General features: G+C 40.3%; 1 protein-coding gene across 2 annotated transcripts; it reads left to right on the top strand.

Annotated features, from left to right (window-relative positions):
- Window positions 1-1,417: 1,417 nt before the first annotated feature.
- On the top strand, window positions 1,418-18,798 carry LOC127660534 (BSD domain-containing protein 1). Of its 2 annotated transcripts, none has more exons than XM_052150847.1 (11): window positions 1,418-1,456; window positions 3,310-3,367; window positions 3,622-3,738; window positions 4,369-4,536; window positions 5,883-5,937; window positions 6,088-6,203; window positions 7,203-7,271; window positions 14,938-15,025; window positions 15,196-15,621; window positions 17,234-17,337; window positions 17,982-18,798. In XM_052150847.1, the coding sequence occupies exons 1-11, from the start codon at window positions 1,446-1,448 to the stop codon at window positions 18,012-18,014; spliced, it is 1,245 nt and encodes a 414-aa protein (XP_052006807.1). In that variant the 5' UTR covers window positions 1,418-1,445; the 3' UTR covers window positions 18,015-18,798. The 2 variants fall into 2 exon arrangements, with proteins under 2 accessions (XP_052006807.1, XP_052006806.1); XM_052150846.1 differs by having other exon boundaries at window positions 1,420-1,456; window positions 3,289-3,367.
- The last annotated feature ends 7,419 nt before the right edge of the window (window positions 18,799-26,217 follow it).

Below are 26,217 nucleotides of genomic sequence, written 5' to 3'. Positions count from 1 at the left end.
TGTGACATCCTGTTAAAACCTCACTTCCTGTCAACTACTCAGTGACAAGCAAAATACAGCTGGGATGGGGGTCTTCTGTTAGCCTGATTATAATGTGAGGGGCCCGGGGCCTCAGGTGTGTAGTTGAGCATTCCCATTAGGGCTTCATCCATATGGGCTGCTCTGAATTCTAATGAGGTGATAAACTCCTCATGTCAATTCCATTATGAGCAAATTCATTTTTTGATTATGTGTAGCAGCATGACGAGACAAGCCCTTTCCCCTAAGGCTTTAAACCACTTCTGATACCGTTTAAATTCTATAAGACAACAAATTAAGATTTTGACAAAATTTGTAAAAGTTCAATACTTTTTGCTATAGCTGGTGAACATTTAGATGTACCTGTAATAGAAATACAGCCCACATAGTGCATTTATTTGTTAGATGGTTATTTAAAAAGAAAAAAAAAATCATTTCTTTAAAAAATATATATATATATATATATATATATATATATATATATATATATATATATATATATATATTTTAGAGGGGCTGTTAGGAAGTCTGGGTATTTAAACTAAAAATACAATTAAACGAACTTATTTTTTATAATTTTCTTTTTAAATAAAAGTATTTAAACAGGCACAATAAAAAGGTTGAAAGCTGATATAATCTATTATTTTACACTAGAATGATTGTGTTGTTTTCTTCTTCAAAATCATCACAGGGGACAGAACTTTTCCACTAATATAATTTATAAAACTTTTCTCATAAGGAGTTTGCCTGTACATCAGGACTGTCTCTTAAACATTTCTTACACTACATGAAATCAAAAGTCAAATGTACAGTATATAACATTTTTATATATTTTTTACATAGTGATAAAAAATATGGGATAAATCAAGTGTACATTTCAGCAATATTTCTGGCATATCTTTTCTTTTCTTTCTTTCTTTTTTTTTTTTTTTTTAGATATATCTATTTGTATTTTTCCTTTAGCTTATCCTTACAAACTGCATTTATTTATAGATTTATTTATTTGGAAAATTGTTCCTTTTTTTTCCTTTTTTGTTTTTTTCTAAAATAATAATAATAATAAATAGTGTGAGATTGTTGCTTTAGTCGCCCATTGCACAATCGACGAGTGATTTTTCGTTTTATCCACTGATCTGTATATATATATAGATCAGTGGTTTTATCACAAATTTGATAATTTTCGGTTGCCGTACTCAGCAGTGTGAGATGGAAAATGTTTTTAATTAACAATTTCACATATATTTTCATGTTTGATTTGATATATTGGTTCTAATGACTCTTAAGATTATAAATAAATTATCTCTTAGTTTATACATTTGTAAGTCAGTTTACAAATTTGTAAAAAAATTGTAAGTCAAATATTGAGGGTTTTTTATACGCTGTAGGGGTCAGAGTTCAGGCCATACGTATGACGTCATGCGCTGAAGATGGCGGACGGGTGAGTTCACAGCCCACAAACATTCACTTTGTCACTTAAATACATTATATTAAAATTATGTTCGTGTTTAATAATGCCAAGCTCACATATAAGGACGCATAGCTGCATTAAACGCATGTTATTGATGTTTTGAAAATGATGCGTTTGATGGCGGATGTCAAGGCGGAAGTCAGACGTGTTTGTTTACAAAAATCTCACCGAGTCACGTACACGATACGAACAAAACATTTGTGAAATAAACAGTACTATTAATGATTATATGTGTATAATTCCATCGCATTTAAACCCAGAACAGGCAGAGATCATTTATATCCACATTAGAGGAGTGAAATAGCGTCATCAGGCATTAAAATGAAGGAGTCTAAAGTTCTCATGTCACATATTATGCTAGACTGTTAGCTTTAAAGTAACTGTATCATTGCTACAGAGATTAGATTATTCACTCGCTTTGTGTTTAATGATTATTAATTTTATGAGTTATTCCTATTATGTAGAAAATATCTATGTGCTCATTATGTAAGCTGATTATGATGATGAAAACCTTTATTGCCCCATGGGGAATTTGTTTTACACTCATGGGAACCACAATAAACATAACCACAACAAACATAGAACAACAATAACACAGCAAATAGTGACAAAATTATCAATTCGACAACTTAAGGAATCAATAGATAGATATGTATTTAATAATACGCATCTAAAATGTTCAACAGCTATTATGCAATTATGCTTTTATGCTTTTTTAATTATATAAGTATGTATTGGTTTGGTGAATAGTTTAGTTTTAGTGCCTTTTTTTTTTCTTATTTTTTTTTTTACATGAAAAATTTGCAATTTATTTAGAAATATTCCAGGTCAGGTTCAGAAGTTAATGGGACTTGGGCAAAAATGCCACTAAAATAATTTTTATTTTTTTATTTGTTACATCTTTCATATAGTTCTTTAGTATTTTATTTTAATCCTTGTTATACATTTTATGGTATACAATTATTTATTTAATCTTGAGACATTTGTAGTTACTTAATTAATTTAATTGACATGTATGACATAAATGCATGAGACACAGTTTGTTTTAAGTGGTTAGGAAAAAAAATGCCCTTGAATATCAAATCTAGGGGGCAATTAATTTTGAAGTTAATTTCCTACACTGTTCCAGGTGTCTCTTTATTTCCCTTGTTTTAGTACAAACTAAACATGTTTTCTTGGGCTTATTATTTCAATTGGTAATCAATTCAATTATTTTTTTTCTGTCCTCAATATAACTTTGCATCCTGTTAGTCTTTTGTAACACCCCTTTAACTATCAAAAATAATTAATAACATCCTCCTCCAGGAAATTACACTTTAGGTAGGAAAACATCCTACCAAATTTATAAGCAATGGAGTTTATTAATTCTTTTGATTTTTTGTGTTGTTAGTTGGTACGTCTCACTCGGAAACATTCCACCATGATTGACAGAATTCAATCCGATTGTATCTAAATATATCATAAATATTTCGAAATAGTTGACAGCCTCATCTCATGTAAGATAACTCTCAATCCCTCACGTAGTAATAGCTAACATTAGCTCTTTATTTTCATCCCTTTTTTGGCATGCTGTTAATGTTCTTGCCATTGTGTAAGTAATCAAGTTATTTAAAAAAGTGTAGTTGCCTTAGCTTGACCAGAGCATATTTCTGAACATTTTCTATACTGTTTTTTTTTTTTTGTATAAAAAAATAATTACATCACAACACAAGCATATATGCATTTAAAATGTACAGTGTTTAAAAGGTGCTTAACAGGAATGACCCAAATGCATAATGTCCGTGATTGTTAATTATTATTAGGTTCATGTGTTATGATCTCAGGGAAGGAGGATGGTGGGGCGGCTGGCTGACACAAAGTTTCCAGACCGTCAAAGACAAGGTGAGTCTAATCCAGATCAGATGCAGACTGATAATCTAGATCAGAAGTGGATTTATCATATGGATAATAATGAAATGTTATTAGTATCACAGTGCTCGTGATGTGTTTGGGAAAAGCTGATCTAAGGTTACATGTACCGTGGGGTCAAAAAGAGTCTGAGAATGTTGTCTGTGAAAGTGTTTCTATTTTGTTTTCTTCTGCATGTTATCTTATATAATAAGTTATTTTAATAAAATGATCTTTTGTCTCAACAGTCAGCTGAGGCTTATGAGTTCATCAAACGGGACCTGACTGAATTCTCCAGCGTGGTCCAACATGACACTGCTTGCTCCCTTGTTGCAACAGCTGCTGCTGTTAAGAACAAACTGGCTGTAAGGAGACCATTTTTACCATACCAAAACCACGTAGAAGGTTTTGGTTTAGGTTGTTGTCTTCAGTGCTAGCACTAGATGTGTCATCTCTCTAGTTTGATTAATTTAGATACTGAAGAGAGTAGCTCCATAAACCCGTTCACAAATAGCTGTTTACAGGAATATACAAGGTTCAATGCAAGTTAAGCTCACTCAACAGCATTTCTGACATAATATCGATTACCACAAAAATATGTTTTACTTGCCTTTTCTTTTCAAAAAGCTAAAATCTGGGTTACAGTGAAGCACTTACAATGGAAGTGAAGGGGGCCTATCAGTAAACGTTACAAATACTCACTTCTTTAAAAGTATATCCATAAGACATGAACAAAGGTGTGTTAACATGATTTGAGTAATTTTATAAAATTATAAGCTTCACATTATGCCTTTAAACCCTCCAAAAATTGGCCCCATTCACTTCCATTGGAAGTGCCTCACTTTAACCTCCATTTTTGCTTTTTTTAAGGCACGAGCGCAAATGATTTTCTGTGGTCATCAACATTTGCAGACTTGAAGACTTTGCAGTACATTGAGACTGAACCCAGAATATTCCTTTAAATGCTGTTTTTAAAGTTCACCTTTTCCTTGTAGGTTGAAGGTTCATCAGAGGCCACAGAAAAGGTGAGGAAGGGCCTTTCCAATATTCTGGGTGTGATCACTGACACTTTGGCCCCTCCCCCAGACATGACCATTGACTGTGATGTCATCACGCTGGTAGCCACTCCAGCAGGCACAACAGAGGTGTATGACAGCAGCAAGGTCAGTCCTCTTCCCTGACTCGTCTGTACAGCGCTATTTTAGAGGCTGCTGTTGTGTAAATATACACTGGTGGCCAAAATTTTGGAATATTGTACAGTTTTTGCTCTTATGAAAAGAAATTGGTACTTTTATTCACCAAAGTGGCATTCAATTGATCACAATATTTAGTCAGGACATTTATAACTTGAAAAATAACTTACAATTTGAAACAAATCTTAAACTACTTAAAAGAGTTCAATAAATGCTCCACGTGCAGCAATGACAGCTTTGCAGATCTTTGGCATTCTAGCTGTCAGTTTGTCCAGATACTCAGGTGACCTTTCACCCCACACTTCCTGTAGCACTTGCCATAGATGTGGGTGTCTTGTCGTCACTTCTCACGCACCTTACAGTCTAGCTGATCCCACAAAAGCTCAATGGAGTTAAGATCCATAACACTCTTTTCCAATTATCTGTTGTCCAATGTTGGTGTTTCTTTGCCCACTCTAACCTTTAAGTGGCTTTTTCTTTGCAATTCCTCCCATAAGGCCTCCTGAGTCTTCTCTTTACTGTTGTACATGAAACTGGTGTTGAGCGGGTAGAATTCAATGAAGCTGTCAGCGGAGGACATGTGAGGCATCTATTTCTCAAACTAGAGACTCTGATGTACTTATCCTCTTGTTTAGTTGTACATCTGGTCTTCCACATCTCTTTCTGTCCTTGTTAGAGACAGTTGTCCTTTGTCTTTGAAGACTGTAGTGTACACCTTTGTATGAAATCTTCAGGGTTTTTTTGGGCAATTTCAAGCATTGTATTAAATTAACATAACAATTTACTTCCAAAACCACAAAATCTTTACATTATTCCAAACTTTTGCCTCCAGTGTATGTGTCAAACAAGCAATATTTTCATTGGTATGACACTTTTGAACTTTTTTGAACTTTTACATGAGCCTACGAGAATGAAGGTTCATGATCTGTATGAGTGAATGAGTGAAAGAAAGTGCATTTTACATAAAGAAAATTAAGCTTACCATTACGATTTTTATGCATTGACATAATTTTCAAAAAAAAAATTAAGCAAATTGTTTTGAATTGCTTGCTTTTACTCTTTTTATTTTTTGAGCTTTTTTTGCAATTATCATTTGATTCGCATGACTATAATAGCAGCCTTTTACTCTATTATATATTGAAAAATAATGTTATACTATATTTGTTTCTAAATGAATTTATTTACAAAATATAATAAAATCCATTTATATATTTTCTTGGAATTACGGTCATGATAATATGATTTATTGTAATTACTGTAATAAAAATTGGGCTTATTGCATGCTTTTTAGTGACATGTACTGGATTTCCTTTCAGGCTCGACTATACAGTCTTCAGGCAGACCCTGCTACATACTGCAATGAACCTGACGGTACGTAAACGCCTAAACTTCTCTCTCTCCCTCTTTCTCTCTCACACACACACACACACACACACACACACAGGTGCATGGAATGTTTTTAATTTCTAATGTGTGTTTATGAGAGATTAAGGTTTAATTCTTGCACTTTTCTTTTTCCAGGCCCTCCACATCAGTTTGACGCCTGGATGTCCAGTTTCAGTTTGGAAGAGAGGAAAGCGGAAATCTCAGAGCTGCTGGTCAATAGTCCCTCCATCAGAGCTCTCTACACTAAGATGGTATGATGATTCATGCCATAACTGTGAAAAGAGTAAAATACAAAACATACCATCCTCCATCGTGGATCAACGCCAATCCAGGGCACTCTCCCTCCCATTGCTCGCCAGTTTAGATAGCGTCCATTTGGTCAAACCACTTCCACCTTTCCTTCATGGTTCTGTAGTCACTTTTGAAGTTTTTTTTCTTCTTTTCCCTACACTGTTGGTAGGTCCGGTGGTAGCCGTGTGTGGCCAACAGCTGAGACATTTCCTGAGAGACTTTTTCGTTTCGCTCATCGCTAACAAGTGGACCTTCTGCACCTCGTTTATTGATCACGGCGTGGTTTTGCGCACAGCCATTTCTTTTTTCACAATTCGAAAGTCGCGTGAACAAATGATACTGTTATCACTTTTACTAACTTTAAAACTAGAGGGTTGATGTCGCGTGTCGGAAATCCAGTGACGCTGATAGTGACGATTCTCTCTGATCAATCAGTGATCTGCAGGATTTTGACGTCACATTTAGTATCGGCTTGCTTGGAACCTCGACCGAGGTGGTACTAAAAAAGTATCAAGTACCAGGTACTATCCACATTGGAAAACCCCCAAAAAAAGCGAGTAGAGTAGAGTAGAGTAGAGTAGAGTAGAGTAGAGTAGAGTAGAGTAGAGTAGAGTAGAGTAGAGTAGAGTAGAGTTGCACCGTGCAGTTGAAAAGCCCCATTAGATGCACTCCTGACTCGAAGGTTGTTCCACAAGGCTGCCTTCTAAGATACCTTGTTTTAGCCCAATTCTGTGGGCCATTCAGACCGAACGCATTCGGTCATCACCTTTGTGGTTCCATTTTTATGCTGTCTAGGCTGTGGATTGTGAGGCAGCTCACTAGGTTTTTGAAACTGAGCCAAACATTCTCTGTATTGCATAACTGATTTGATACTAAAGCAGACCTAATGATTTTGAGTATTTTCAATCATCACAAATTCTCTTTTTAAAAGGTGTTTCTCTTGATTGTGTTTATGGCAGGTGCCAGCAGCAGTGGCTCACTCCGAGTTCTGGCAGCGCTACTTCTATAAAGTGTTCCAATTGGAGCAGGTAGGTAAAGCTTAGATATGTTTCTAAAACTGACTCTTGAGCTGAAATCAGGCTTATGAGTTTATCTGGACCCAATAATTAACAAAATTGCATCACTCTACATAACACTCACCAGCAAAACAAATTATCTTTGAGTTTTCATATTTGCTTTAGTTTGTGGTATGGTGTGGTATCAAAGATGTGTTCACAGTCAGTTAAAGATTAGCATGGTATCGGCCTCTGCTGGTCAGAATATGTATCAACCATAAAGTTTGCAATCAAAATGCATCTATGCAACAGTTTGACAGTGAAAATGCAAAGCATAAATTACTGATTTTAATAATCGATTAACAGTGATATAATAAGACTGTGTGTCCCATTCATTATTTTCCAAATTGCAATTAAATTTGTGAAACAAAGCCACATCCCCAATCTAATCCCAGCATGAAAGCGTTCAAATGTCCCTCTAGTGACGTTTCGATTTTTGAGTGATTTAAAATGAATAAATTGTAAAAAATATTTTATTAATTGATTCATTGAGTTTGAACTGATTAATTTAAATTAAAGGAATCGTTCCCCAAAAATGAAAAATGTCAGTAATTAATAGATTTTTTTTTTTTATCTCTCCAAAGTTCTCTAATTTACTCACACTCATGCTATCACAGATGTGTATGACTTTCTTTTGACTGCAGAACACAAAGATTTTTAGAAGAATATCTCCGCTCTGTGGGTCCATACAATGCAAGTGAATGGTGAACAACAATTTGAAGCTCCAAAAAGCACATATAGGCATCATAAAAGTAATCCATTTGACTCCAGTGGTTTAATCCATGTCTTCTGAAGCAGTCTAATGGGTTTTGGATGAGAACAGATCAATATGTAACTCATTTGTACAGATTTATACATCTTACCATTGCAGTCTCTGGACACGATCATGAGTTCAAGCTTGATGCATGTGCAGAGCACAAGATGGCGCTATAGGAAGCATAATCGAGAAATGATCGCCAAGCAGACCGGAGATGTCAAGATGTATATATATAGACTGAAAGGAGTTTAATTTTGGTCTGTTCTCACCCAAAACCGATTGCATTGCTTCAGAAGACATGTATTACAACACTAGAGTCGTATGGATTAATTTATGCTGCCTTTATGTGCTTTTTGAGCTTCAAAGTTTGGACCCTGTTGACTTGCATTGTTTTGACCTACAGAGCTGAGATATTCTATTTAAAATCTTGATTTGTGTTCTGCTGAAGAAAGGAAGTCATGCAAATCTAGAATGGCATTTCGTTTTTGGGTGAACTATTCCTTTAACAGAACTAACCAGCTCAAACACCATTTTTGCTTCTAAACTTTAAATCAGAAACGCAATTAAAACATGTCTTAATTCTCTCATATCATCGCCAGACAAGAATGGATTGAGAAATTAGTCTATGATACTCTCTTTAAGAAATTTGATAGCAAAACAAAAGTGTATAAAAATCATTATGATATTCATGTTCTCTTACGAGAGGTTCTCTCGTATTGCGTAAGCTAGCTTACGCTACGGGAAAGATTAATCTTTTCTGAGATATTGAAGCCAAAAAATTATCCTTAATTTTGTATCCATTGTCAACGCAGTGCAGCAGCTGCATACCTTGAGCGGGCTAGCTAGCGAGCTCATTGGTTGCTCTGCGGCAACTGCTGCAGCCTATAGACGAACTTGAGTGAACTCGCGTCCAATGAGAGCGCCGCGCCGTCACTGTATCAAAGCCCGCCAGAATGGGCGTGGCTAGAGTGCATATAAGCGTAAGTTCGTAGGCTGGAACCCTGATTTTCATCTATTCAGCGGAGCTCTTCGCATCTCTGAACTGCAGAAGCCGCGTCGCCGTTCGAGGGGCATCTAGCAAGCTTGGACAGCGCTCGAAGAAGCCGGCCGTCTTCACCACCTTCAGCCATCCTACGAGCTACGCCATCCGGCGACGTATCCTTTTTAGAGCAAGCTAGTTCCTCAGCGAACTTCACAAAAAGAGCAACGAGCGTCTTTTTAAAGATGCCTCGCACCACCTGCGCCTCATGCCGCACCCCTCTCAGCGCCGGAGACGGCCACCTCATCTGCGTTCTCTGCCTGGGACTGGAACATGCAGAGCTCGCCCTCGCTGACGGCGGATGCGACCTCTGCGAGGAGCTTCCGATGTTGACCCTGCGGGCTCGACTCAAAGCACTCAAGACCGAAGCCGCCGCGCCGCCTTTCGTTTCGCCACGCAGAAAGAAGCGCCGCTCCCAAAGGCTGCCGGAACCGGTGTTAGAAGCGGCCCGGGCCGCTCCCTTCCTGCCGGAACTCCACGCCGATCTCTCTAAATCGTGGAACGCGCCTCTCTCGGCCAGGAACCGATCCCATGTCTCCACCTCTCTCGCTTCGGTGGACGGCGCCACCGAGAGGGGCTACTCTTCCATCCCCCCCGGTCGAGGATTCGGTAGCAACACACCTTTGCCCGCCCTCCGCGAGATGGCGGTCTAAGCCAGTGCTCCCGTCTAAGGCCTGCAGAACTACTTCCGCCTGTGTTGGCCGCGCCTATGCCGCTGCCGGCCAATCCGCATCTGCTCTGCATTCCATGGCCGTCTTACAGATCCTCCAAGCGGACCTTCTTCGAGAGTGGGATGAGAAAGGCAGGCACCCAGAGGCTGTTTCAGATCTAAGGAGCGCGACGGATCTCGCCCTTCGCGCCACCAAAGCTGCAGCTCAAGCCCTAAGGAAGTGCATGGCCACGCTGACTGTGACCGAGAGACACCTATGGCTAACGCTAGCCGACATGGGAGAAGCTGAACGCTCCACGTTCCTCAACGCGCCATTCTCTCCGTCCGGTCTCTTCGGTTCCGCGGTGAGTGGCATTGTTGACCGTTTCTCGGAAGTCCAGAAAGCCACCCAAGCCATGAATCTCTTCCTGCCTCGTCGCGCTAGCTCCTCTGCAGGCTGCCCACGTGACCAGCCTCCTGCACGAGCCTCTTCACAGCGCCCAGCTCAGCAAAGCCAGACTTCTCAGCGTCGACAGGGCGGCCGCCCTAGATCGCGCTCAGACAGCCGCCGTAGACCGCCGCCCCCCCGCGGGCCTCGGCCTAAGATTGCGCTGAAACCTGAGCAACCGAAGTCCTCCTAGCTTTGTTGAGGAAACGATGGCTCAGTCCCGCCGCGGCCGGACCACCATCAAAGCTTCGCCCCCTGTCAGTCCCCTTCTCTCAGGCTACTGCAGTGGTGGATTCAGCAGCCAACAAGCCGGTGATACTTCCCGCTTGCCTGCACTCAAATGCTGTTTTCACGGCGACCCAAAGAAATCTTGTAAAAAGCAAACATGCCTTATGTGTAGAAAATGTGCCCACAATCCAGGGTTCACCCCTACACACAAGCATTACACTTCCCGTGTCCCTATCAGAGCCCACTCACATAAAGCGGGCACAGCCAGCTCGAGTGTTAGAGTCAATAAACCCGCCCACGAGTCCGTGCGCGCGCCCCTTCTCTGCCCGCTCTGTCACACGGCCAGCAAACACCTCTCTGTATGTAAGTCCCATGCCCGTGACTATGCTCGCGCATCACTTAACAGATGTGACTCTTTCCCCATTCACCTCAATCAGGAAGTCACTCACAGAACAGCCTGTCCCTGCTGTCTGCGAGCAGTCATGCATAAGCACAGTAAGCGCGCTCACACATTCTGTTCAGCTCGCTGTGTGCAGCAATCAGGGCGACTTGGCCATTCACCCTCTAGCGTTACGCTTCAAAGCGTGGAAAGCTATCCCAGGAATATCCAAATGGGTGTTAAGCACAATAAAACAGGGCTATTTGCTGCAGTTCGATCGCCGCCCTCCCCGCTTTAGAGCGCGGCTCGAAACTACTGTGAACACGGAAGCAGCCTGCATGCTTCATTCAGAAATAGCAAACCTTCTGTGCAAAAGGGCCATAGAGAGAGTGCCACCTTCTCTGAGCGAGTCGGGGTTTTACAGCCGTTATTTTCTTGTCCCCAAGAAAGACAGCGGCCTCAGACCAATATTAGATCTCAGGGTTTTGAACAAGGTGCAAGCAAGAAGACCGTTCAAAATGCTTACAATCAGGAAACTCCTCGCGCATGTGCGCCAGGGGGACTGGTTTATTTCTCTCGATCTGAAAGATGCCTACTTTCAGATTCAGATAAATCCCCGTCACAGGCCATTCTTGAGATTCGCCTTCGACGGCCAGGTTTATCAATACACCGTCCTTCCGTTCGGCCTGTCTTTAGCATCCCGTACTTTCACGAAGTGCATGGATGCGGCGCTCGCACCCCTGCGGAGTCAGGGCTTGCGAATTCTGAACTATTTGGACGATTGGCTGATTTTGGCACAATCACATACGGAGCTTCTGTCTCACAGGACAGTTCTCCTCAGTCATCTGAACAGTTTGGGTCTTGCAGTCAATTGGACCAAGAGCTCACTACAGCCCAGTCAGGCAATTTCCTTCCTTGGAATAGAACTAGACTCCATGGCGATGACGGCTCGCTTATCTACACAGCGCGCGCGCCGTGTTCAGCGACTAGCCGCGTCCTTTCAGATAAACAGCCTCACGCCTCTGAAAAAATTTCAGAGAATGTTAGGTTACATGGCCTCAGCCGCAGCAGTACTTCAGTTGGGTTTACTGTGCATGCGCCCGCTTCAGCATTGGCTAAACACCCGCGCGTCTCGCCGGGCTTGGGCCACGGGCCGCCAGCCAATCAGAGTGACTCAGACCTGTATCTCAGCTCTGCAGCCCTGGGCAGTGGCCGAATGGTATCAGCGGGGAGTGACGATGGGAGCTGTATCTCGCCGAAAAGTCATCTCGACAGACGCGTCCAACACGGGTTGGGGCGCGGTCTGCGAGGGCTCTCCGGTTTTTGGCCTATGGTCAGTTCAGGAAAAGCTCCTTCACATAAATTGTCTGGAAATGATAGCAGTCGAGTACGCGTTCGTGCGCTTCCTCCCGGTCATTCAGGGTCACCACGTCCTGGTCCGTTCGGACAACAGATCTGTGGTATCCTATCTAAACCGTCAGGGCGGTGTCAGATCCAGGAACCTCTTCCATCTGACAAAACGCATACTGAGTTGGTCCCAGTGCCACCTGCACTCGCTGAGGTCGACGCACGTGCCAGGCCACCTGAACGACAGCCCAGACAGACTGTCCAGAGACAATATTTCCTCAGGGGAATGGTCCCTGCACGCTCAAACAGTCCAGAAGTTATGGAGCATATTCGGCAGAGCAGAGATAGACCTCTTTGCGTCAGAAGAGAACTCTCACTGCCCAGTATTTTTCTCGAAAAGCGAGGACGGGTTGGCCCAGGGCTGGCCCAACCGCCCGCTTTACGCCTTCCCTCCCGTCTCGCTATTGCCACAGGTAATGCAGAGGATCAGGGAAACGCGTCACTCGGTGCTCCTCATAGCCCCGCGCTGGGAGAATCAGACATGGTTCCCGGAGCTTACGCAGCTGTCACTGACAGCCCCGTGGCCCATTCCAGTGAGAGCAGATCTCCTCTCTCAAGCTCGCGGCACGATCTGGGTTCCCCACCCAGAGCGCTGGGCGCTGCACGTGTGGGTGATCAACGACTACCCGTCGCTTTGCCAGAAGGAGTAATAAACACTATCATACACGCTAGAGCCCCTTCCACGAGAAGACTCTATGCGTCCAAATGGTCGGTGTTTTCAAAATGGTGCACCGACACAGACCTGGACCCACAGACATGTGGGGTGTCGTCGCTGCTCGTGTTTTTACAAGAGCTGCTGGATAAGGGCAGATCCCCATCCACGCTCAAAGTGTACGTGGCGGCCGTCGCGGCGTTCGCTGGACCCCTGCACGGCCAGTCACTGGGAAAAAACGAGCTGGTCATCCACTTCCTCAGGGGAGCTAGAAGGATGAACCCCCCGCGCCCCCCATCGGTTCCTATCTGGGATCTTCCTGTAGTTCTCGAAGCTATGAAAGCCCCCCCTTTCGAACCGCTTCAATCCGTGGATTTGAAATACCTTTCACTCAAAACCGTTTTTCTAACTGCCCTGTCATCAGTCAAACGTGTGGGAGACCTTCACGCGCTGTCTGTCAGCGCTGCGTGTCTTGAGTTTGGACCAAGTGACTCCAAGGTCATTTTAAAGCCTAGACACGGCTATGTCCCCAAGGTGATCGGTACTCCTTTCAGAGCACAAATCATTTCCCTATCGGCGCTGCCAGCATCCGATAGCGAACGCAACGCCAATCTCCTTTGCCCAGTCAGAGCACTGAGGTTGTATACTGCTGCGCTCCGCCTCTTTCAGACGCTCTGAGCAGCTTTTCGTTTCGGTCGGAGGGCGCACCAAAGGTTTCACCGCCTCGAAACAGACACTGTCTAGATGGATAGTGGACGCTATTGCTGCCGCGTACGCGTCAAAAGACCTACCATGCCCGTTAGGCATTAGGGCTCACTCCACTAGAGGCATGGCCTCCTCGTGGGCATGGTCCAGCGGGATTTCCATTCACGACATATGTGTGGCAGCGGGCTGGGCTTCCCCCTCCACCTTTGTCAGATTTTACAATCTGGAAGTGCCCGCCCTGCAGGCGAAACTACTAGCGGTTTAATACGCTACAGCTCCCCTGGTGAGCTGCACTGACGGGACACATTCCACACAGACCGGCACCGCCGCTCTGTCGTTCCCTTCCCACTATGTGCTTATGTATTACACACACACTGGCCCGCACTCTTGCCGGCAAAATATTATTCCCCCACTCACAAGGGCTCCCCGGATCCCCCAACCCCGCCGGGCTCATGCAGTGGATGCTTGGCGCGCACGGCGTTGACAATGGGTTCCCGTAGCGTAAGCTAGCTTACGCAATACGAGAGAACCTCTCGTAAGAGAATTGCGTAGCCGGCCGTGCTCGCGCCACGAGCGACTTTCGCTTTATTCAATGAAAACCAGGGTTCCAGCCTACGAACTTACGCTTATATGCACTCTAGAAACGCCCATTCTGGCGGGCTTTGATACAGTGACGGCGCGGGCGCCTCTCATTGGATGCAAGTTCACTCAAGTTTGTCTATAGGCTGCAGCAGTTGCCGCAGAGCAACCAATGAGCTCGCTAGCTAGCCCGCTCAAGGTATGCAGCTGCTGCACTGCGTTGACAATGGATACAAAATTAAGGATAATTTTTTGGCTTCAATATCTCAGAAAAGATGAATCTTTCCCGTAGCGTAAGCTAGCTTACGCAATACTCGTTCCCTCATCTAGAGAGAACCGAGGTTACGTTAGGTAACCGATTCGTTTCCTTAAATTCATTTTATCACCCTTTTTCTACCAGTTTATTGCATTAATTTTAGGTACCTATTATGATTTGAACAAAAATAATTGAATGGAACAAAATTGTGACCAAATTACAGATTTCACGATGCCTTTTATAATGTCGTCACCTTTCTAAAATAATGTCCCAAGTAATTTTTTCAGGTTTTTCAGAAATGTTACCAGAGGTGGCCAAGCATCATGAGATTATATAATTTTTGTCAAAAAATTACTTGGGACATTATTTCAGGAAGGTGACGATGTGGTAAATAATTATAATAAAATCATTGTCAAAACAAATATTTACCACCCTGTTTATTTGGCAAAACTGATTCTTTAGATTAGATTACAACATTAGCGCTCTTTGTTCCATGTTTATTATGAGGTTTTATTTGGTAAAGTGAGTTTGTGTTTGTAGGAGGAGGCCAGGAGGGTGGCACTGAAGCAGAGAGCAGAGCAGACGGATCATTCTGAGAGTCTGGGCTGGGAGGAAGAGGATGAAGAAGGTTTGACCAAAATAAACACAATTTAGAGCATTTCAATTGAAGGTTTTTTTTGGGAAAGTGTATGCTGCATATCTTTTGGATTACCTTTTGCATCAGAAATGCTGCTCTCTAGGTTTTGGACCCAAAACTATTGTATTCCTCCATCACTGTTTTTTTTTTTCTGTCCCCAGGTGAGTTTCTCGGGGCCACGTCTACATCTCGCTTAGATTTCACCCCCCCTATTGAGGAGCCACAAGTCCCTGCGGTCACAATAGAGACCACCCCTGAAAGCTCTTCCATCCCTCATGTGATGGTTTCCCCAAGCAATGTAGCATCCATCGTCACTCCCTCTGTGAGCAGTGACAGCGTCAGCTTCCCCACCCAGATCGAGAATAAAGCGGACCCCATCACCATCAGATTGACCCAGTCGGCGCCCGCTGAAGAAGAGGTGGTCTTGCTCAAACTCTCAGAGGCCAGTCTTCAGGTCAAGATGGTCCCAGAGGAGAGGCCATCCCTGCGTGAAGAGACCACAGGAGAGGACGTGGCACAAGACCTCAGAGTGTTCGAGCTCAATTCAGACAGCGGCAAATCAACACCCTCTAATAATGGCAAGAAAGGTGATTATATTAATCCAAACTATCTTAAAGGTGCACTCAGTAACTTTTATCTTTGTGTCATCTTGGACTTGTGCTGAAACCTAGCAGCTTGGATGCAGCAACAGTAAAAATCTTTAGTTTTCAGTTTCAGATGGCATTGTAGAAATGTAGTATTCACAGTCAGCCATGATGACTTTAATCAGTGAGTGAAAGTGTCAAATAACAGGACAGTTATTGAGATTAAGCAAGAAGTATTCGGCTGGTCATGTGAATATAACATGGCAGCCCCCATGTGTGGACTTCTCCATGTGGAATAAAACAGCTTTTATAAGGTTACTGATATGACTAGAATCTTCATTTTAATGTGACTGCTCATGATTTCCTAAATATATTGCAAAATTACAATTAAATTCTTTAGAAGTTAAATGAGGTTAATGAGGAAACAATTACTGAATGCAACTTTAACACAAAAACAATACTAGTTTTGGTACCTTATTTTAATGTAAACTAATGGTTCACCACCAAATAAAAAAATCTGTCAAAATATATTCTCTTGTTGTTCCAAATGTGTATTACTTTCTTTCTTATTTGGAACACAAATGGAAAATGTTTTAAGAAAATCCCATCTGTGTTTTAAATACAATGCCAGTTAAATGTGACACCTTACCGCTTACAAAAGCACTCAAAGGTGTCATTAAATTAGTCCATGTGACTTATTCGTTGTATTCCAAGTCTTTTGAACGCATATGATAGGGTTTGATGAGAAATATCTCAACATATAATTTGTCACGTCTACTTTCATACTTCACAGTAGTGAACTTGTGTTTTTGAAAGTTGATGGGGATATGTATGCTGTTGATTTAGTGTTCTGTCTATATTGGGGATAGAATGCAGACATTTAAGAACAATTAAAGGAAAAGTTCATCCAAAAATGAAAATTATCTCATCATTTACTCAACCTCATGCCATTCCAGAAGACTTTCTGTCTTCTGTTGAACACAAACAAAGATTTTTAAAAGAATATTTCAGCTCTGTTGGTCCATACAATTCAAGTGAATGGTAGCCAGAACTTTGAAGCTCAAAAAAGCACATAAAAGCAGCATAAAAGTAATCCATACAACTCCAGTGGTTAAATCCATGTCTTCTGAATTGATATGATAGGTTTGGGTGAGAAACAGATCAATGTTTAAGTCCTTTTTTACAATAAATTCTGCCAAGTCTGCAGTGATATGCATGAAGAACGTGAATTGCCAAAAACGATGAGTGGAGATTTATGGTAAAAAAAAATAACCTAACTATTGATCTGTTTCTCACATGCATCATATCGCTTCTAAAGACATGTATTAAACCACTGGAGTCCGATGAATTACTTTTATGCTGCTTTTATGTGAAATTTAGAGCTTCAAAGTTCTGGCCACCATTCACTTGCATTATATGGACCAACAGAGCTGAGGTATTCTTCTAAAAATCTCAGTTTGTGTTCTGTAGAAGAAAGTAAGTCGTACATATCTGGGTTGGCATGAGGGAGAGAGTGAAGAAAGAATTGTCATTTTTGGCTGAATTATCCCTTCAATCATTTGTATATATTTTTTATGATTGAATTGTTTGTATAATCAAATGTGTGTTTGCATAGGTTCAAGTACAGATGTGAGTGAAGACTGGGAGAAGGATTTTGATCTGGACATGACAGAGGAAGAAGTTCAGCTGGCTTTGGCTAAAGTAGATGCAACCGAAGAGGTTTGTTCTGCTTCACCAAACAGTCGACATTAAACTAGAAATGGCAGAGTAGTGTTTAGGAATAAAAGTATTTATATTACTCCCTCATTATTGCCTCGTCATGCCTGGATTGGACAAGATTCTGTACACCAAATAGGTGTTTTTGATATGTACATTTGGGCAATCACATGTACATGTGTTTCAGCTTCTCGTTTCAGATTTCAGAAGCTTCCTTCAATATATGGTCTTTTTGGATCAGAGTGGAAGTTTTGAGCTCTGATGTTACAATATGAGTTACAATATGAACTCCTTTATGTCAAAAGATCAAGGAAAACTTGATTTCTCATGATGAATTCCCTTTAAGGAAATTTATTAAAAATGTATATGCATACACTGCCAAGTATTTCCCAGCACAGTATGTTGATGTTAATTATGAATCACATTAATGACATCTGTCTTTACAGTAGGGCTGAGCAATATATCAAATATATGATTTTGCTGGCTATATAAAATGAAGCAACCCTGAATGCCACAAAGATTTTTTTGCCATTTAAGTTTCCTTAAATTTTGCAATCCCTCCTTGTCTTGCAACGTGCGAATATGAGAGTGTTAAGACATTTTACAGTGTAATTAATGCCATTTTCATTATTCTATCTTTCCATCAGTTGGTGGATGAAGACTGGGAGAATTGGGAATGAAAATCTGGTGGAGGGGTTTCTGGCCTGATATCGATGTGAGACGTTGCTGCGCCAAAAATGAACCATGCTTAATGTATTTTACTCCTAATCTATGGCCACACCTGCTCATTCAGCCAGTTCAGTGAGCGGGTCACCTCCTTCAAATGAAATTTACATTCTAGTTAATCATCAGTGGTGGTTAGAAGGTGATCTGTTCTAGCTCTGGCTGTCCTAAAAATGGCCTGTGGTGAAACACTTCAGACTGGTCTGAGAAAGCAAGGATCGGTTAATGGGGAGAGGTCATCTTGTGATGCCATTTGTATCTGCCGTATGTAAATTAATGTTATTCTTCTTGGGAGATTTCAGTGGAAGAATGCAAATTAACTGCTGGGGCTCTATTAAAATGTTCATCATTCTTATAGGATTTGGAAATAATCCTTCATGTGAAAATGTATGTAAATTATGTTTTTTCTTTCTTTTTTTTCTGACATAGAGATATTTGGCTTCTTTTTTAGGTTTGGTTCTCTTTAAATACTAACACCTTTTATCATATGCAAGTTATTCTAGCAATGAGAATGAAAATGGAGTGATGCTTCATTCGATCTGCTAATCCTCCAAGGCCTTGATCAGTGTTGTGTTGTGAATGAAAAAAAGTGTCACGTCAAAGTAAAAACAAGTCACTATTTCACTGAAAACAACTTGTTGTTTCCTGTGCTATCTATTTCATTTCCTTCTTTTCTTTAAATCATAGTCTGACATGTAATAAAGACACACAATTATGATATTGGTGCTCAGAATTTCATCCAGATTAAAATGTGGTTTGTCTAACAGGATTTTTCTTCAGGTAAATAGAATTAGGGACATTGGAGTTCTCATTTATTGGTCAGTTAAATAACGCTTGGTAACAATATAGGTTTAAACAGCGGGCTAATCTGTTGTACATGAGGGTTAGATTCTGACTTATTTTAAGATAATTGAATCATAGAGAAGTGTTTTTATAGCCTTTTACTTTGAGTATAATCTGACATGAGACAAGAGTGGGCTGTCAATATTTTTCAATCACATGCATAAATGAGGTTTTGTTTGAAAATCCTTTTTTTTTATTATTATTATTTGTAAGGTAAAAATAACCTTTGAACTCATTTATGTTCCACAATTTATACATATATTTTTTACAATATCCAAAATAACAGCTAGAACAGTTTTAGTTTTGTTAAACCATGATACAATATTCTTAAAATACTCAAAATTGTTTAAAATAATGAGGACAATGACTTATTACCAAATCTACCACAATGCAGGAGGTAAAAAGGACTGTAGTAACTGTAGTAGTTTGGCGGGAACTAACATGTTACTTTTTAAAAGAGTTATGAGCAGGGCAGCTGCTGGCCAAATTGATGCCCTACGCAGAGTCCCAGGTGGACGGTGGGGTGGTTTGCGTGATACGAGCGTGAAGCGATCATCTGTGTTACGCAACAGCTTTCGGGTACTTGAATAACGTATATCGTGCAAGTAAAGGCAGCCGGTGGACTTTCTGGTGCCCCCCTATGGAGTTGTTGCCCTATACAGAATGCGTAGTCTGCTTATAGGGAGCGGCGGTACTGGTTATGAGACCCTTTGAACTTCAAACTTGGCAAACAGTGGTTTAATTTTTTTAACGCTCCACTTATGGACGAATGCTGTCGAAACACATCCCGACATATCATATGCCTCCCGACAGACTGATTATGGTAAAAAATCCTGGCACCGCCACTGCTCATAGACTCATCATCAGACTCGTGAACTGAAACACAAGAGGTACAAACACACCAAATGCAATAAGTCAAACCACATTCTTGAAGTACATTTAACCAGATTGCTTGAGGAAAGTTGCTTCAGATGTTGGGAAGGATCTTTTCCACTTTGAAAGCAGCTTCGGTAGTTGTCGGTTGGTTTTATTTTATTTGGAGTGTCAAAATGGCACAGAAAGCAAGTGTCCCAAGAAGTTTGACATGCGCTGTCTTAAAAACGCAAGGTCCATTGTGATGTGACGCAACCGATGTGTCTACGCATGTGTTCCCTACATACAGGGGGAGAACCTGGCTGCAGCTTGCAGAATGAGGCGGGGCTACGTATGGGGTGGGGCCTCTTGTGTTTCTCCGCCCATAACAAAGTCTAAATGGCTCGTTCATCATTCATAGACTAATATGATAGCAGATGTGGTCGTCCTTGCTGGTGTGTGATCATAGTTTGAGAGATTTTGTATAGTTGAGCAAACCATTTGATTGTGGTGCTTAGTTATATGTGATTCCATGGATTTTATCCTATGTTAAAAGTGAGGAACAAATCAGGATTTATAAAGGCTGAAACTGGCGTGAAAATGTTCCTAAACAAATGCCAACTGAAAATCATGTATATGTGTTTTTTTGTGTGTGGTGCTCTTGCACCGGTACGTCAATACAGTATTAACAGTTATAGCCCATATGACTCATGCAATATTCCTTGTTGTCCACTGTAACAGACGTTTTATTGACTGGCGTTGGAGCACACACTTTTGGAGCGAGGAGGAGAGATAGTGGTTTTCAATCCTTCAAAGAAATTATTATGAATCAATATAGAATACGAGAGAAAGCACCGCAACTATCTCAAGAATGGCATAACAATTTTCATCAGTTCATCAGCCTCTTGTTTGCTATTGTTGATGGAATAAATTAAAATGACTAAATTCTTAAAATGCAATAGTAGCAATAGATCAAGCAGATACAGACTGCATGCAAAAAGCAAACTTGGTTATTGAAAGAATCTATTATTAATCATGCTAAATAATCACTCATGAAGATGAGCTGTTTTGGCAGAAACATGAAGACTAAAGTCATTTTTATCCAGAATTGCCAATTGCATTCAAGCACATGACTTATGAACGCATGATTGAACGAATGAGCAAATGACAAGTTTTGTATTCTGTCCCCCAATATGAGGATATTTTAAAATGCGTTTATATTACATCTTTTTAACTTCTGTGAGAATTGGAGTGTAATTTACAGTTATTTACAGGCACTGTTGGTTTTCATAACCCATATATTGGGTTAAAAATGTAAATGTTTATATTACAACAACACTGATTGATTTAATCAGTTTTTAATCAACTTTTTGATTTACAGATTTGAATGATAGCAGACACATCAACACAATTAGTTCATCAGTCCATGCGACTCAGTCCTACTACATTTGTTTGAAATGGCACTTGAGGTCAGGGGTGTAGATTTACCCCCTCCCCCAAACAAGTAATAACAACAACCCCCCCTTCACGATGCAACCCCCCAATGTTCAAGCCAAATCTACGAGGTACAACACAAAGTCACTTACATGTTATTGCACTAAAATCAAAATGATCTTTCCTAAAAATGATCTTTCCAAAATCATACTTTTTTTAATCTCCTATAATACCTTACAAATATCCAAAAGCACAATTTTAAACAACAATAATAATGAAAGCATGTAACTTTTATTTGTTTACATTTTCTTAACATTTTAAATGGGTTCAAATATGCATTTTTATTTTATAGGAACCCTCATAGCTACCGCTAACCTTCTGTCTACCAATGTTGCTCTGACTGTCACCTGACAAAAATGGTCAAAGGGGGAATGTGTTCTGGGGCACAGAACAGAAAAGGCAAGATGCAAAATGAAAAACGTGCATTAAAATTATGAAAATAATGCCCAAGTGGATAAAGAGAAATTGGGAGACTTAACTTATCCATTTACCACTGACAATGATAAAGAAAGGCTTGAAGGCAATCAAAATGTAACATTTCCAAGAGAAACAATTGGCCTGCTAACCTAATCAGCATTCAATCACTTTACATTTAGAGAGAAAAACTTTAACGTCAACTGACCCTCTGCCATGTCCAAACTATATGGGCTCCTCTTACTAACCATAACTAATGTTGCAGTGCTTTCCTACCTTCACCTGTTGTTGTCTCGCTGTCAAACACGACACGAGAAACCATTGAATGTGGTGATAGTAAATTATCTCATGAATTATTAAACAACACCTGGATCAATTCTACAATTTCTCTGTTTTACCATTTAAATCTGCATAAATGCTTTTTCTGGCATTTTCTTCTGGGAAATGAAGAGCTATTTTAATAAATCTAAAGGAAAATATGTTGAACATAAATAATGAGAGTTCTGTTTAAATTATGTTTAAGTTATTTTAAACAATGCAGCAGACATCTAGTCAAATTATTATTTAGTTTAAACATGAAGGAAGTAGTTTCATGGGAGGACACCAGATGGCAGACTTGACCCAAACAATATTCCTGGTATGCTGAATTTTATTATTTATTTAAATAAATATGCCTTTTGTTAATTTACGTAACGAATACTAGTATTTTGACGTTTCTGGGTATGTAAATTATTGTGTAAGCATATGTGACTTGCATATGTACACAAAAGTGGGCACTTGCAGTTTTACATTTTATCACATTAACACAATTTCTTGTTTTTTTTTTATGCTGTTTGAGATGATCAGTGATCATATACCAGGTTTAATGCACCTACAGTATCTCACAAAAGTGAGTACACCCCTCACATTTTTGTAAATATTTGATTATATCTTTTTATGTGACAACACTGAAGAAATGTCACTTTGCTACAATGTAAAGTAGTGAGTGTACAGCTTTTATAACAGTGTAAATTTGCTGTCCCCTCAAAATAACTCAACACACAGCCATTCATGTCTAAACCGCTGGCAACAAAAGTGAGTACACCCCTAAGTGAAAGCACTTACACTGTAGCAAAGTGTCATTACAAAAATGTGAGGGGTGTACTCACTTTTGTGAGATACTGTATTTCTGCAGAGGTGCCCTAAATAGGCTTTTTCATGTAATATAATAGCTTTGACTCAAAGATGAATTTGATTTGCTTTAGTGTATGTTTATCATCTCCAGGGTTGCTGCCATGCTCATGTGACTTGATACCACTGCATCTCGAGTTGTTTCATCTCATGCTCGAGTTGTGGATTTTCAACTTCAAGTACTATTCTGTTACACTTTTCTATTGCAACTTCCAATTAGGGCACTGGAAAGGTTGACTGTCTTAGTTGAATGGAACGCAGAGGGTTAGAACAAACTTTAACCAAAATGTTTGAGGTATATCAATATCGTGCTGCCCAGTGGCGGAGCTAGTGGACCGAAGCCTGGCCACCCCACAATTGCTGTAATAATCCTTTTTTTTTGGTCATTTTTTGGCACAATTTAGTCCTTTAGAGGTGAAATCATCTCTGTACAAATGTATAAACTTAACATGTGCGCACACCAAGGTCACCACACCTTTCCGTCCTGGGTGTCATTGTATCCCCTCAATGCACCCCCACCCCCACCCACAGTCTGACTTATAAAAATGCTGCCCGAACATTTCTGTGCCACCACAGACTGATCGCTTGCCCCTACCAGGCCACCCCTTTTAAAAACTCCTGGCTCCGCCCCTTATGCTGTCCTGTGAGCACTGACATTTCTTTGTGTTAATGTGTTATGAAGAAGCTTGGGAGATATACTGTATAGTAATTGAGCATTAGTGAGTTGGAGACAGAAGGGTATTGCAAACAAAGAGAAACAGGAAGGGGTTTGGTTGCTCATTATCAAGTTCCTATACATTTAGCCAAGCCAATTAAAAATAATGAGAATCTTAATGAACTCTCCTCATCACTCACTCTCGGCTTTTTAACATTCCCGTCTTTCTAAATCTCTTTCAGTGACTTCAAATTCAGACTCTCTCAGAACTTGTGATCTGAAGAGGCCTTCACTGTTTTAGACACGCATGCACGCGCACACACACACACACACACACACACACACACACACACACACACACACACACACACACACACACACACACACACACACACACACACACACACACACACAAACTTGTTTTTATATCGTTGTGGGGACTCTCCATAGACTTTAATACAGATCTGATACCTCTTTAGATTGTGAAAGCTTTGAACATAGAGTCTGAAGTGTTTCGGTCTGAATGTTGTTGATAATAGCCTGTTTTCATTCTTATAGCTGGGAACCCTTCCTGTCTTACGAACCGAATTTTATCCAGCACACTTTATACTGCGTACTGTTAATTTGTTTTATGAAAAAGTAAGCATAACAAACGTTTGTACACTTTTGCACTTGCGGTCACAAAACTTTAGTGACCATCACATTACATGTCACATTTAGTGGTGTCCAGTTCCTCTGTTGGAAAATAAAAATGTTTTTTTTGTTTGCATTTAAATTTTGTGCAAAAATGCCTTTTAAGGAATACTCCAGGTTCAATACAAGTCAAGCTCAGCTGACAGCATTTGTATCATTGTTGATTACCACAAATATAAATGTATTTTTCTTTAAAAAAGAGAGTGAGGCACTTACAATGGAAGTGAATGGGGCCAATCCATAAACTTTAAAATACTCACTGTTTCAAAAGTATAGCCACAAAACATGAACAATATGTACGATTTTAGTGTGATAAAATCGCTGACTAACTTTTCTGTGTAAAGTTATATCCAATTTTACAACTTTGTTGCAATGCCGTAAACCCTGTAATCCCACAACTTTACTGCTTAAATAATACACAAGTTTAAACAGAAGAATTAATGTACAGTAATTGCTTTTATTAAATTATAAGCTTCACATTTCTACCTATAAACCCTCCAAAAATCAGTGTCTCACTTGTAACCTTGATATTTGCTTTTTTTTAATTTTTTTTAAGAAAATTTATTTTTTGTGGTAATCAACGTTATGCCCCAAATGCTGTCGATTGAGCTTCACTTGTATATAGGATATACAATTCCCCTACAGTACAATGTGTTATACTGTATATTCTGCAGATATTGTAAGTGTAGAATAGTAGTTTGCTGTTCCAAACATAGTCAAAGACATTTGAAGGTTAATCAATTATCGCGTTTAACAAATTTAGAAAGCTGATTTTGGAGAGACTTTAATTGCTTACATCTGTCATAGTAATTCAAAGTTGGACACAGTGGCACACATTAGTGGTCTACATCGATTAAGTTGGCTTGCTTGCTTAGGCTGGCTCTTTTTGTGCAGTTTTCAGTGCAGTGGTTGGCAACTATTGGATTTAGTTTACGTGTCATGCCGTCGGCAATGTTTGCTTTAGTAAAAATCAGTGTGAAATTGTTGACGTGGCAGAGATTTGTGTTTGTGTGGCTTGGCAGCACTGAGACCCAACCCCTAAATAATCAAAACAAGCAAGTACAACCCCCAAATATGTATACCATGATTAACAGAAATATGTGAGTGCTTCATGCTGCAATGTGCATTCTACTAGATTACATTAAATATGGTGAATGGGAACCAATCAAGAATGTTCAACAACATGTTCAACTTAATTAAATTGAGTTAATGCAACAACATTCTTCAACATTTAATCAAATCTTAATTTCATTGCATTCAATCTACTTAAATTTGTTTAATTATTTTTTCCCATTAGTTTTCCCCTTTATTTATTTTGGGACTACAATATAATTTGTTTTACATAACTGAAACTGGGCAGGGGATTTGTAGATTCCAGCATGCTTTGCATGGAACTTGATGGGGAGAGTTAAATTAAGTTTTATTTAATGTATTTATATTTACTTAATTTATAGTGTTTAATATTACTTTGGGGTTTAGAAACGATTCTGCTGCACTGGGATACCATTGTGGTGAAGTGTAAAGCTTTTGCTTATGTTGAGGATGGGTACACAATGCAAATGTTGTATGTTGCTTGTCCTTAAGAAGCAATCACTACTTAACATTTAGCATGCTAATGTGCACTCATTAGCTGCTTTTCCACTATCGGCCAAGTGCGAGCCAGGGTTATCAACTGACCAGCCGGGGCCAATAGCCTCAGACCTCGAGCCGCAAGACCAAAGTTAATAGTGTTTCAACCTTCGGGCCAATTGCCCTGCAGTGTTGCCATAAAACCCACCCTTAATGTGCTGCCCTGGTCCACACCCCACCTATTTCACAAGCATGAGGTAAGCTCAAGCTGGGGTATCATCTAGTTATCTGGAATATGGGGTTTATATCGAATGTAAACATTAGCTAGCTAGCAAGACAAGTTAGCGTTGACAACTCAATGACTGTAACTGCCATGGTGTCCTAAGGGTCTCTCCATTAACAGTGGGAAGAAGTCCCAGCACACCGTCCATGATCTCGAACCATGGAAAGTTCTTTCTTTGGGAACTGCT

Source organism: Xyrauchen texanus, chromosome 20 (genome assembly GCF_025860055.1).
Source record: "Xyrauchen texanus isolate HMW12.3.18 chromosome 20, RBS_HiC_50CHRs, whole genome shotgun sequence".
NCBI lineage: Eukaryota > Metazoa > Chordata > Actinopteri > Cypriniformes > Catostomidae > Xyrauchen > Xyrauchen texanus.
Note: the sequence above shows the minus strand (reverse complement) of the source record. Positions and strands in the feature narration are given on the sequence as shown.